General features: G+C 41.4%; 2 protein-coding genes across 7 annotated transcripts in view; both read right to left on the bottom strand.

The window, feature by feature from the left end:
* Positions 1 to 68: 68 nt before the first annotated feature.
* Positions 69 to 3784, bottom strand: tma16 (translation machinery associated 16 homolog). Its single transcript, XM_027024013.3, has 7 exons — positions 3695 to 3784; positions 3503 to 3612; positions 2810 to 2847; positions 2087 to 2171; positions 1818 to 1966; positions 1418 to 1460; positions 69 to 760 (listed from the first exon to the last, which is right to left on the bottom strand). The coding sequence occupies exons 1-7, from the start codon at positions 3695 to 3697 to the stop codon at positions 565 to 567; spliced, it is 624 nt and encodes a 207-aa protein (XP_026879814.2). The 5' UTR covers positions 3698 to 3784; the 3' UTR covers positions 69 to 564.
* Positions 3785 to 7910: 4126 nt separating this feature from the next.
* The window catches only part of rapgef2a (Rap guanine nucleotide exchange factor 2a), a 28428-nt gene continuing 23772 nt past the window's right edge, over positions 7911 to 12566 (bottom strand). For 4 of the 6 annotated variants that reach the window (XM_027024015.3, XM_081714379.1, XM_081714380.1 and 1 more), the window contains 9 exons: positions 12251 to 12462; positions 11966 to 12089; positions 11592 to 11615; positions 11041 to 11258; positions 10752 to 10868; positions 10486 to 10635; positions 9959 to 10136; positions 9156 to 9700; positions 7911 to 9060 (listed from right to left, as the gene is read on the bottom strand). In XM_027024015.3, the coding sequence (XP_026879816.3) occupies positions 9035 to 9060; positions 9156 to 9700; positions 9959 to 10136; positions 10486 to 10635; positions 10752 to 10868; positions 11041 to 11258; positions 11592 to 11615; positions 11966 to 12089; positions 12251 to 12462 (1594 nt within the window). In that variant the 3' untranslated portion in view covers positions 7911 to 9034. The remainder of the gene's footprint in view (positions 9061 to 9155; positions 9701 to 9958; positions 10137 to 10485; positions 10636 to 10751; positions 10869 to 11040; positions 11259 to 11591; positions 11616 to 11965; positions 12090 to 12250; positions 12463 to 12566) is intronic. The other 2 variants (XM_081714381.1, XM_081714383.1) reach the window with 1 other exon arrangement.

The following is a 12566-nucleotide window of genomic DNA, read 5'->3' as shown; positions in this document are numbered from 1 at the left end:
ACTGAAAAGTTGAGCAAATATTAAAACACTGCAGATCATTAAAAAGAAAAAAGCTCTGTGATGCTCTATATACATACATTTTAGAAATATTTAATTTTATGCTGCCCATAATAGATTTCGGTGACAATTTAATTATACAAAATGTAAATGATGTTGCTTAAGGATTCACAAAAGCATGTTTGTTTCTGTTCTTATGCAGGAAGCTACCCTGGTACATTTTCACAGAAATATAATCAGTCTCATTTCTTTCTCATTTTTTATTTTAATGTCTCTATACATTTTATTGGCACTGTGCGTGTTGGACAATCTTACGCATAATTTGTCTGCCTGGAGTGTTTTCAGCTCCTGTAACTAATCTTGATTTGTCAAAAATAACTTTGCCCATCAAAGTAAATGATGAGCTACTCATCCCTAGGTTTAATGGTGAAGTCCTGGAGGGATTCGTTGGCTGAGAGGAACGAAAACACTGTTACTGAAAAACCTCAAGGTCCATTAGCAACTCACTCTTTTCCACTTTATAGAGATAGTCATCCATACTGAACAAGATAGCTGCATGGCCTCACTTCACAATGTGATAGACTGGAGGTTGTCTTCCAGAAGTTCATCGGAGTCCAGAGATGTCTTATCTTCCTCACCACTCATATACTCCTCTTCCTCAGCGTGCAACTTTTGTGCTGCAGTACATTTGCTGTCTGACCTTTTTGCTGAAACCTTCCGCATCTTGATGTTGGGCAGTTTCTTCAGGTCGCCATTCCACTCCCTGTTAAACAACCAAACAAACACTTGGTTACATTTACAGGATGATTCTGGGATTCTGAAACTGGGACCAGTTTTCCACTGGTACAATGCACTGCAAATGCTTTTTGATATTTATTTCAATAAATGAGGCTGTAGTGAGTCAATTACAGAAATTTCTCAGTCTAGCAGGCTACACTGGAGCAATATAAGGCAGACATCAGGGCTGGCCAATCCTATACACAAAGGACTGGAGTTTGTGCAGGTTTTTAGGAGCAGATCCTGTTCCATTTGTGTAATCAGCTGGCTTTAGCCTTTACAGTTGGATCAGATGTTCCCAGCTTGAATGGAGTGAACACCTGCAGCCACACTGGCCCTTCACAAATAGGACTGATCACCTCTGGTGTAGACCTACATGCAAACAAAAGCCTAAAACCTTACGAATCAAACCAGTCTAATCAAAATTTAAGCAAAATCCCATCATGGACTGATTCATGTTCATGCCCAAGATATTTTTTTTAAAACTACTTTGTATAAAAGTTCATAAAGTTGTTTAAAGGACTTAATTCTCTCATCACATCTCATGCTAATTTGCTTTTTGATTCCCATTTCTTTATACACAAATCAAGATTCCTCAGGATTTCACATATACCTTTATGGGAAGGGTTGAGAGTATTCTCACCTGAATGTTTTTAGATGTTTCGAGTTCATTATATCTGGGATCTCTGTCAAAATAAAAGAAGTACAACCAAGCAGAAAGGTCATAATACACTACAAATTATGCCAAATTATTATACAACTGCTCTGTGTGTGTGTGTTTCACGCTTTTACTCCTAGCTCAACATGAAATTGGTGGCAATTGTTTTTGGACACTGCTGCATTTCTTTATTCAGATATCCATTTTAAACCAACCACAGTTTCTCTCATGGCCCATTACTAACCATGCAGGCTGCTAGCTATATAACACCCAAGTTATAGCTTGATCAGGGTCAACCCTCTTCGAAACCAGCTGACCAGTGGTTCCCTCCACACGTCAAATCTCTGATTAACCCAATGGGAAGGTATGGTGAATCACAACCTACCAAAGCCAGCGCCCTCGTACTGGGCCCTCTCTCTCTCGATCGTCTGCTTCACGGCGGCCTCCCTGGAGCCGTGGAGCCGCCCCTGCCGGCCTTTGATACTGTTCGCCAGCTCGATCTGCTCCAGCTCTCCATCAAAGCGGTGCAGATACCTGGGGAAGGCATCATCCGTTACAGTCACGAGTTCTCACCCTGCCTGGAGGGGCGACAATTGAGCAAATCAATTAAGCAATTGAACTTCCAGTGGCTAGTGCTGGTATCTGTATCCTTACCTCTCGATGATCTCACAAGCATCTTCCTTAGAATATTCTAGCTTGTCAGTGGCCAACTGATTTTGGAACCACAACAGCTTTTCCCCTGTGGAAATTAGAGGCAACTAATGAAGCTCACCCAACCAGGGGTGCCTGACTCCTGTCTAGGGGGTCTACTGCCCAGAAAAGAGTAGTTTCAACCCTGATCTAATAGACATGATCCAGTCAATCAAGGTCTGCAACAGCATCTACATGGGTGTGTTTGAAGTACATGTGCATTAGAAGTATAGTCTACAGGGTAGAAATGGAAAACCCTGCTCTACATAATACTGCACATACTCTATTCAGTGACTTAAAGACACATTTATTAGATAAATTTATTATATACAAATGCTGCTAGGTGGAGAGATAATTAGTGTAGAAATAAACAAATTTTTGTAGTTGGCCAATGTATAGATCCCACCAGTGCAATGTCATGCAGACTACATTATATAATCACCTACACAGCAACGCTTACAGAAACAGCAACATGGCGGTGGGGGCAAGGTCTATGGAATCAGGTTTACTACAATCTGTAGAACAAGTTACTGAAATATGTTGAGGCAGGATTTACTTCTTTCACATGACCTGCATACAGCCAGACTTAGAAATGATTAGCATTAACTTTACTGAATTCAGATGTCAATGTAACATGATGCCTCTGTTAATCAAAAGCAAATGAAGATGAAGAAGTATAAGACTTACTAATTATATTTAAACGCTGGGCTTTTTCACTTTTTAACCTGCAAAGAGAAAAAGAGAACTCAATTCAACAAACATTACCCAAATGTGTCTCACCGACTAGGTGATTTCTTACACCTAGTAATGAACCCATCTCTTCACCTGACCGGAAAGAGAAGCTAAACCGGACATGCCCAGAAGATCAATGCTCAGTTTTCACCAGAGGTGGAACTTTAATGTTCAGGGCTGACGCTGTATAACATATTTAAATATGTTATTACTAAAAGTAAAAAAAATAAGATCTCTTTCTAAATACCATGTGATACATGATGGTGCTTTGACGGAAGCCAGACTGGAAAAATATTCAAGATATTTTCTCTAGCCAGAAATTCAGGGGCGTATTTACGAACTTTTCGGATTTTAGCTACACTAGCTATGAAAGTTTCGATGTCGAGCTAGCTAGCAGATTAATGAAAGACAGTTGGCTGGTGTACGTGCAGGCAGAAGAAAGTAAAACGAAGGCTTCCCCCCTCCAATATGTAGCCACGTAATTAAGTTGTCTCAGACAAGTTACTATTTTGCAAAAACAGGCTGTATATTTTAGGCGAGCTAAGAAGATAACCTACAATGTTTTGATCAAACTCCCCACTAAAGGGCTTAGTGCTTTCTTAACAACTAGCCTACTGATAACAATCCACTAAAAAGTAGTGTACTTGCTTTTCTTTTCTTTCTTGTTTGATAGCTGCTCTGGCCAGGTACCCTGCTTTCCTGCTGTATGGATGCACCACCTTTTTCTCCACCGCTCCCTTCCCTTTTGCTGCTTTTGGCTAACAAGAAAAGAACACATGAGTTTACGAGACGCGCTAAAGTCCCGTTCACTGTTACATTTAATATATAAAAACAGCTTGCCATTTCTGCTGTTTGAAATCGGCTGAGCGCACGTGTCGCGTTTTTGGGGGACAGTCGTGGTGTTTACACACATCGGTTCTTCTGTGTTTGTGGTCCCCAGTTCATGCGCCCACACAAAGGTTCCGGATTTGTACGGCAACACTGGTTCATCCTATATGCTACTGTATGTAGAGGTCGTGTAGTACAAAGAAACTGATTTATTTAATTTATTGCTCTGTCAAAACAAATCTAAATATCCAGTTTTTAGATTGAAATTGCTGTCTGATCTCCTCATTCAGGCTCTTAGCCTCTTTCCTTCCAGTACTGGTTATACATGTGTAGTTGTCTTATATTGCTATGTTGTTCTGTTTTAATTGGAAGGTTTATCTTTTTTATACTTATTGTGTTTGTGCTGTGAATTGTAAATTGTAGATTGCTTTTTATATATTATGTAAAATAAGGTCTAGGCATATGATGAACTGGAATTGGTATCATCACAGATAACCATTGTATGTGTTCAAGACACCAGCAAACTTACAACCACATCTATGAAGTGCCTTACATTATCAAAACAGGTCATAGTGTAAGAGGGAAGTGATAGGGAAGCAGGAAGTGACTGCTCTCAAGACTGGACCGTAATGGTTTACTGTCTGAGTGATGTAGTGATGTATTTCTATTCCATGCCAGAGTGTTACCACCTCATGCCAACTCATCACTTATAATAGGCAGGGGCCAACAGCATATGGGCTGTACAGATCTTAGAGTGACCTCTCAAATCCAGGAAAGTTTGGAACTGGGGACAATGAAGAAGGCACATGCTAAGTACTATGAACTGTCAAATTTCTGTATTAATGATTTCTACATGCTGGACAGATTAAAGATGAGGAAGCAGATGGTGCCAGTAAAAAGAAAAATTAAAAATACAAGTTAACTAAGACCCCAAACCTTATAAAATCAAACCAAAGTAAAAACAAACAAACAAAAAAAACAAACAAACAAAAAAACAAAACCAACCAACATCTCCTAAACTAAATCACAAATACATTGGTGATGGGATTGTCTTCTGATCAAGTGCACATATATATGAGTTTTTCCTAAAATTCTATATGTTTAAGCAGACATCATATCATGCTTCCCATAAAATAAATATTAAATAAGTAAAAGGTAAAATGTATAAATGAGTATTTATTTGTGAGTGAGAAAGAGATCAAACTCTGATACAGTAGGCCAAAAAGGAAGAGAGATACAAGTCTGATAATACAGTTGTACCTCATTTGAACCATATTGGCAACGCCAAAGACTATAAATCTACAAGCTATAAACCATGACATAAAATACAAAGACAGAGAGAATAAAATAGAATCCCTACAAAATACCCAGTGTTGCAAAGACATATCCCATCAAGCTCTTGCAAGCTCTGATGCTCAATGTCCTACCTTATGGGCTAACCTTTAAGGTAGAGAAGAGACCAGCACCAAAATTCAAACTTTCAAATTTGTCCCTAGCCTGGAAATTCAGCCTGTAGAAGAGGACACTTGATAGGACAAAATTAGAGAAAGAGAAAAACATTGCAATAACAATAAATAAAAAACGTCTACATTCTGTCATGTGGCACAGGAACATATAATCCCTGACCTGAATTGGACTGCACCTTCATATGTTTTATCTGCTCTTATATACAGTTATGTGCAAAATAATAGCAGTGTGTTTAAAACAGCTGAGAAAATGCTCAATCCCCATAATAACATTTATTTTCATATACACAAAGGCACTGGGAGCACTGCACATTCACCTCCAAATGAAAATATGAACAAAATATCAATTTCTTAACTGAAAATGAAGGAAAAAGAATAATGGGCTGTTAAAAAAATAGCAGTGTCTTCATTTTCATTTACAACTCGAATATTTACAGTATAAACTGAAAGTTGTTTACAGATTTAGCTCTTCTGTTGATCACTGAACTAATATTTAGTTGTATAACCTTTATTTCTGATAACTGCTTTACATCTGTGTGGCATGGAGTCAACTAACATATGACACCTGTGAACAGATATTCCAGCCCAAGCTGACTGGACTACATTGCACAGTTCTTCTACATTCTCAGGTTTTGCATCAAAAACAACATTTTTGATGTCACTCCACAAATTCTCAATCAGATTGAGGTCTGGGGATTGGGCTGCCCACTTCATAACATCAATCTTGTTGGTCTGGAACCAGGATGTTGCTCGCTTGCTGGTGTGTTTGGCGTCGTTGTCCTGCTGAAACACCCATTTCAAGGGAATTTCTTCTTCAGCATAAGGCATATGACCTTTTCCAGTATTTTGATATATTCAAACTGGTCCATGAGGTCTGGTATGCGATAAACGGGTCCGACTCCAAAGTATGAGAACATCTCCAAACCATTGTTTGTACCTCCATGTTTTAGTCTTCACAGTGTACTGTGGCTTGAATTGAGTGTTTATGGGTCGTCTCACAAACTGTCCGTTCTTATTGGGTCTACAATAAGGCCACAATTTTGCTCTCATCTGTCTATACAATGTTGCGCCACTTCTCTTTGGGCCAGTGTGTTCTTTGACAAACTATAACCTATTCAACACGTCTTTTTTTTTTAGCAATGGTACTTTACGAGGGTTAATAGTTTGGCTTCACGTAGGCATCTTCTGATTGTTGCAGTACTCACAGGTAACTGAAGATCATCTTTGATTTCCCTGGAGCTGATCATTGGATGCTTCTTGGCCATTATTGTTATTCTATGATCTACGTAGATGGCAGTATTTCTTTTCCTACCATGTGTTTTGGGTTTTGTTTGCCATTTTAAAGCATTTTGTGATGGCTGGGGCAGGGGTACTTATTCAGCTAGAGGGTGGAATTGTAAACTAGTAATATTGGGACAAAACTGGGGTAAAAATAAAGTTAAATGGTGTGTAAGAAAGTGTAAAAAAAAAAAAGCATTGCTATTGTGATTCATGACTTGAATAGAGGTGCAAGCAATCTGTGACTTCCTTATTTGACATCACCTCAGTGATTAGACCACATAAAGAAAGAGTTCACCTGTACAGTGGTTTGCAGATGGATACATAATTCCATGTTTCGAGGAGTCTCTACATATAAGACGTGTCTTGGAATTCACAGCAGAAAAAGGAGAGTGGAGATATTTCTGAGAATGCAGATGCTATTAAAGTCAACAACCCCCAAAAAACAGAGAGAGGGAAGAAGCCAAAATAAAGAGGAACTCAGCTTCAACATACAGGCGCCATTATACATTTACCCATGTTGGAAATAGTAGTTTTTGGCTGAGATAATAAATGGAGTAGGATTTTTGTCTTGGTTCATAATCAGATGTAATCAGCAATATCTAATTATTACTATGTATTTCTTAAATATTAGCCAAGTTTACAAGACTTGTAATCTATACTTATAGATTATAACCAGAATATAATTGTTAACAGCAAAACAATCCAAGATGACAGTTTATCAGTGCAATTATTGTGCAATACTTTAGTTATTTATTTACCTGTAGTTTAACTTATTTAATTGGAGCTTGCACTTTATTTTTTTTCCCACTTTTCTTCACTTACAAAGAACAATTTTACAGCGTACCAATACAACTACCCCTATCCAGTTTATCTAGGTCTAGGTCCATAATGACCAAGTCAAAGTAACAGTGGCAAGGAAAAACTCTAAAAGCAAGAGAAAGAAACCTTCAGGTTAAACAAGATTCAGAAAGGGAAACCATCCTCCTCTGGTTGTCACAAGATGACAGCCCAGCACAGAATGAACAAAGATGCTTATATCAAGGTTCTTCATACCTGCACTTTCTGTATTGAGTGATTAAAAATACACAACAGGAAATAATGAATTTGTATTATTGCTTTTTGGCATTAGTGTTACTATTGTGTATTATTAGTCTATTATTATATAGTGTTTTGCCTGTAAATAAACTTTTGCTCCCCATATGAATATCTTATAATTTACAGGGGCAGGATCAAAGACAAGGAGAAAATGTCCCCTCCTCTACTATTGAAAAATAATCTGATGTTGCAGCATTCTTTTGTAATTTTTTAAGAACTTAAAAAGATGAACTTAATATCAAGCTGCAACTTGAGACCCATAGTGTGGCAGTTCAGTTACTTATGAGGTCTTTTAAGAGATCAAACTTTATTCGCAGATTTTATGCCAATTTGTCTTGTGGTTTATGCCACTTCTACTGTAGTAGAGACAAAACTAGGAGGCAATCCATTGCTACAGTATTTTATTCTCAGTCTTTGAAACTCATGGCAGCTGAATGTTACCTGAAACATATATATATATCTCTCAACTCTTAAAATATAACCAATATTTACAATTATTGTATTAAAAATACAAAATGAGATCAAGACTATTGCCAGTTGTCTTTTTAAAAGACATACAAATACATGCAGCATGAAAATACGACTTGGTAACGAAATGGAGACAGAGGAGGCTTTTCATATCTCTATTATGTCATTATAATCTAGCTAAAAATAGCTATGCAATAACTATGACAAATAGCAACTATGCAAACATTCTATTTTTACAAGTTTATCCCCATTTGTGCAACAGTTTACAATGTATGCTTTATATTACATGATCGGCAAAGAGGGGAATCAAACTGATTCAACATTAAAATAAAATAAACAATTCTAAAAATGAATAATTAAAAGAAAAATGTGCTGGTAAACACATCTGAAGAATTAGGTGGGAATATAAACAGATAAGACAGGATTAAAAGCACAATAACTGATCAACTGAACACTTGTAACACTGAACTAAAGATGCCTCTGAGGTCGATTACTGGCAGTTTTATTTTGCTCTATGTGCCTGAACAGGGCTAATATTGCCTGCAAATACATGCAGCCTTTGATTCAAGTATCCTTTGCATGCAGCTCCAAACCCCCCCATTCTCCTCAATACACATATACACAACAGACTGCGTAGACATCAGACATGTAAAATAACACTGTTTCCATGGTAAAAAAAAAAAAAAAAAAAAATATCCATGATTTTTTTTTTTGTTTAAGCTGGCAATTCTCCATCATTCATTTGTCTTTCCTTCAAAGTGCCAAAATATCTTGCTCTTATTTCTCACAGTGATTCTCAAGAAAGGAGATCTAAATGCCTCCCAATTGTATTTTGTGATGTTAAGCCCCTCTGACCTCACTCATGGACTCAACAGACAGCAACCACAGGCACCAGTCGACTGACAGCAGAAGTAAGGAGTCTGAACAGGGCTTGCTTGGGTTCACCTGCATATGAGTAGCTTCTAATAGCACTGCAAAACTTATGGTGTGCTGGGCGAATGTCAGCTTGGCTGCTGTTTGCTGAGGGGCATGGAGTTGTTTTTCATACTGCTGACACCTGTTCATTTTCTGAGATGAGAGAAAGAGAGGAAATGTTAAATTATTTTGACTTGATTTGCACGTTCTAAACTGACCATTAAACTAAACAAACTAAAGATCCTCACCGTCGCGCGGTGGTCGCCGTGGTGATGGACAGTGGGTATATCCGTGCATGCGACTGGATGGGCGTGGCTGTGGAGGAGGTTCTAAGTCACACGACCTTTTAAGAAGGCGGGACCTCTGCAGGGCTGCATTGTAGTCTGGTGGACGTCGGCCATGGCCATGGCTAACCTCCTCTGCCTCGGCCACAGACAGAGCCGTGTAGCCAGGCGGTGTGGGTGGCGGCTCTCGGAAACGCCCTTCGCGTCGAGTCGCCGCACTCTTCTGCACACTCGGCACCTCATCCTTTCCACCCCTTCGCTTGATCGTTCCTGTGTCACCTTCCGATTCATCACCCCAGTAGCCTATGGGCGTGGCTGACTGGCTCCGCCCAATCCCCTGCCCCTCTGACAGAGTCTCCCAGCTCCGGCTGTCATAGTAACCTATGCGCTGTGGAAGGCTTTGGATGTTGTCGTGGGAGCCACTAGAGCAGGAGGTCCAGCTGCCCCGGCCGCTGTCAGCTGCATCCAGTGATGTGCGATCACACTGATCCTGGGTCAATGAGTAAGAGCTGAGAGGAACAAAGAGTGAACCAATGAACGAATCAAGGAATAACTCAACTGATTCATCAATGAACAATTAAAATCTGGGCTACTTCCCAAACCATATTAATGATGTTCAATCAGAATATCTTGGAAACCAATTCTTCTTTGGGCATTTGAAGATGCTGTAGCTTAGCTGCTTTGGCCTGTTTTTGACCACTCCTTGCCTGCTTTTCAGTGCAGATTCAGAAACAGTCATATCCACTTGTGCATGGGTGTGTTCCTACCCAAGGCTGATTTGGTCGAGCTCAGTCCGATGTGTGCTGAGTGTGTGTGCCAGGGCATGTGGATGAGAGAGGGTCCGCATGTGGGTGGGTGTGTGGTCTTCACTTGCAGCGAGCTCAGAGGAGGAGGAACTCAGGACACTCAGCTGATCAGGTGCTTCGTTCCCAGACAGGTATGGCCCTAGTGAACACACACAATGCTATGCTCACATGCTTCATACAGACACACATCTTAGTGTCTGCTGTTTAAGAAATGCAAACAGTGATATTATTCAACTCATCGATGGTGTCTTTTCTATCTGTGCACTCGAGCTCAAAGGTTTCCGATTTTATCCGCTAATGGGCTGGTGCTTGCTGCAGGTGTTCAGCTGAATCAAGCAGAGGCAACCACCTGATCCGCCGTTTGAAGACTGAGACCAGCTGATCACACAGTTTCAGGCATGCTCCTGCGCGGCTGGGATACAACCCTGCAGGTAAAACTGGACACCCCTCCACTTTTAATGAACCACGTCAGGTTATGCTGTTCACACCTTTTCGCAGCATGCCATTAGGAGAAGTGGGTGGGGTGGAGAGGATAGGGCCAATGTTTGATTGGCAGACTTCTGGTTGCCTTCTTTGTCTATCATGCCCTTCTTCTGACAGAGAAAGAATCTTCTGCCGGGAGCCAGGGGAAGGGACGCCTGTAAACACGCGCGCGCACACACACGCGCACACACACACACAAAACAAAAACAATCAGATTTTAAATTTGGATTAACTTCTGTGAGTGTGTGTGTGTGTGTGTGTGTGTTCTCACCGAATGGTGGCAATTCTTTGCCAGGTGGCTTCTTGCGAGTGGGGTGCTTTGGGGTGGGGCTTCTCTGACTGACTGGAGATGCATCAGCTCGTTTTTTCTCTGTAGTGGTCTTGCTCACTAAGGCAAACACCCACCAGCAGATAAGCAAACAAACAAACAAAAACAGATGAACCAGCACAGTGTGTTTCTACAACACATCAAATATTAACATGTCATATAACAGGCAGAGCAGAAGGAGTCTAAGTGAGAACTTGCATGTGTGTGTGTGTGCGCGCGCGCGTGTGCTGACCCATGTTGGTGGCGGGCTCCCACTGCAGTGAGTGTGTGTGTAAGGCATCCTCATTGCTGTCGTATTCCAGTGTATCGAGGTACTGCCGCACACGTCTGCTCATCAGCTCTGACTCGTAGAGCTTCTTGGCACTGAGGAAAGAGCTGCGTCGGCCCCTCCTCCGCCCGGCCGCCGTGCCCACATCCGCCAGAGACGAGCCACTCACCTGGCTCAAAGACCTGCACGCAAACACGCATTCAGAGGTTATTTGCAATCTGGAAATGGAAGGAGGGAAAAAAGAATGTAGCAGAAAGAAAGAAAAAGAAAGAAGTGATCAGCTGGCTAAGGCCCATGCCTTTTCAAAAGAGGAGAGAAGAATAGAGGAGAGGTGAGGAGCACTGCTAACGTGGTTTACCCAAAACTGGTTAAATGAATAAATCAGAGTTAGGTTAATAGCACATCACACAGCAAAGTTATCATGAAGAAGAGACAAAGCACGAGAGACACAGAAGAGGGGGGCGAAGGGGAAGAGATGGAGTAAAAGAGTGAGCATGAGCTAGAGTCCCACTTACCCAAGACTCCTCCACTTTTTCTTCCTAAAGCACCGAGCCGTGAGGACACCAGAGAGAGAGGAAGACATTCACGGAGCAGAGAGAGAGACAGAGAGACAGACAGGCGCTTAGACAGTGGAGCCCACAGAACACAGGCCACAGACCAGAGGGAGAGCCCTGTCAGACATCCCAGCAGCACAACACACAGCTGGCAGCGACCTGGCCCCAACACTCAGACAACACTCAGCTGTGGGCGCAAGTGTGAGCTGTGTAAGAAGGTTCAGCACAGAGCTGATCACTGTGTAGAAGTTCCATTTGCGGTAACTCTTCTCAAGGGAGTGCACTGAGTGAGAGGGTGTGTATGCACGCGCGCACGCACGCGTATGCTTGTGTACCTGGTCCTAAAGAGCACCGCTGGATCTGTGCTGACACATGCCATTCGGACCACGTGTCTGATCTCACGTGCAATCATCCGCAACTTCTCAAAATTTACTAGACCATCCACCTTAGAGTCATTACCTATAATACATGTACGAGACCCACACAGAGACACACATACATACATACATACATACACACACACATACATACACAAAATTACAGAGACACAGACTCATTTACTCAACCCTAAAAGAGCGGTGGTGATGCACGGGCCATGAGCAGGGCATTGGGGCCCTTACCCTCATGGAGGAAGGTGAGGTCTTTCTTAATGACGGGGTAAAGGGGGATGACCGGTGGCTGGAGGTTGTGCTTGTTCAACAGATTGCGGTATTTGGCCATGTTGCGTGATGGGTCGAACACCTCCTGCAGCTCGGATAGCAGCTTCTCATACTTGCCAGGCAAGCGCTCCCATGTAGCCCGCAAACGGGACACAGGTGCCAGATTGAGGCCACTGCAGTGGTGGTGGTGGGGGTTGATAGAGAGAGAGAGAGAGAGATCCCTTGATTAATCTGAAAAGAGCTTTTAACAGTAGTAGATGGTAGTAAATGACTGCCA

This window comes from Electrophorus electricus, chromosome 5 (assembly GCF_041902795.1).
Source record: "Electrophorus electricus isolate QZ-2024a chromosome 5, ASM4190279v1, whole genome shotgun sequence".
Taxonomy (NCBI): Eukaryota; Metazoa; Chordata; class Actinopteri; order Gymnotiformes; family Gymnotidae; genus Electrophorus; species Electrophorus electricus.
The sequence above is the reverse complement of the archived record's forward strand: the minus strand, read 5'-3'. Positions and strand labels throughout refer to the sequence as shown.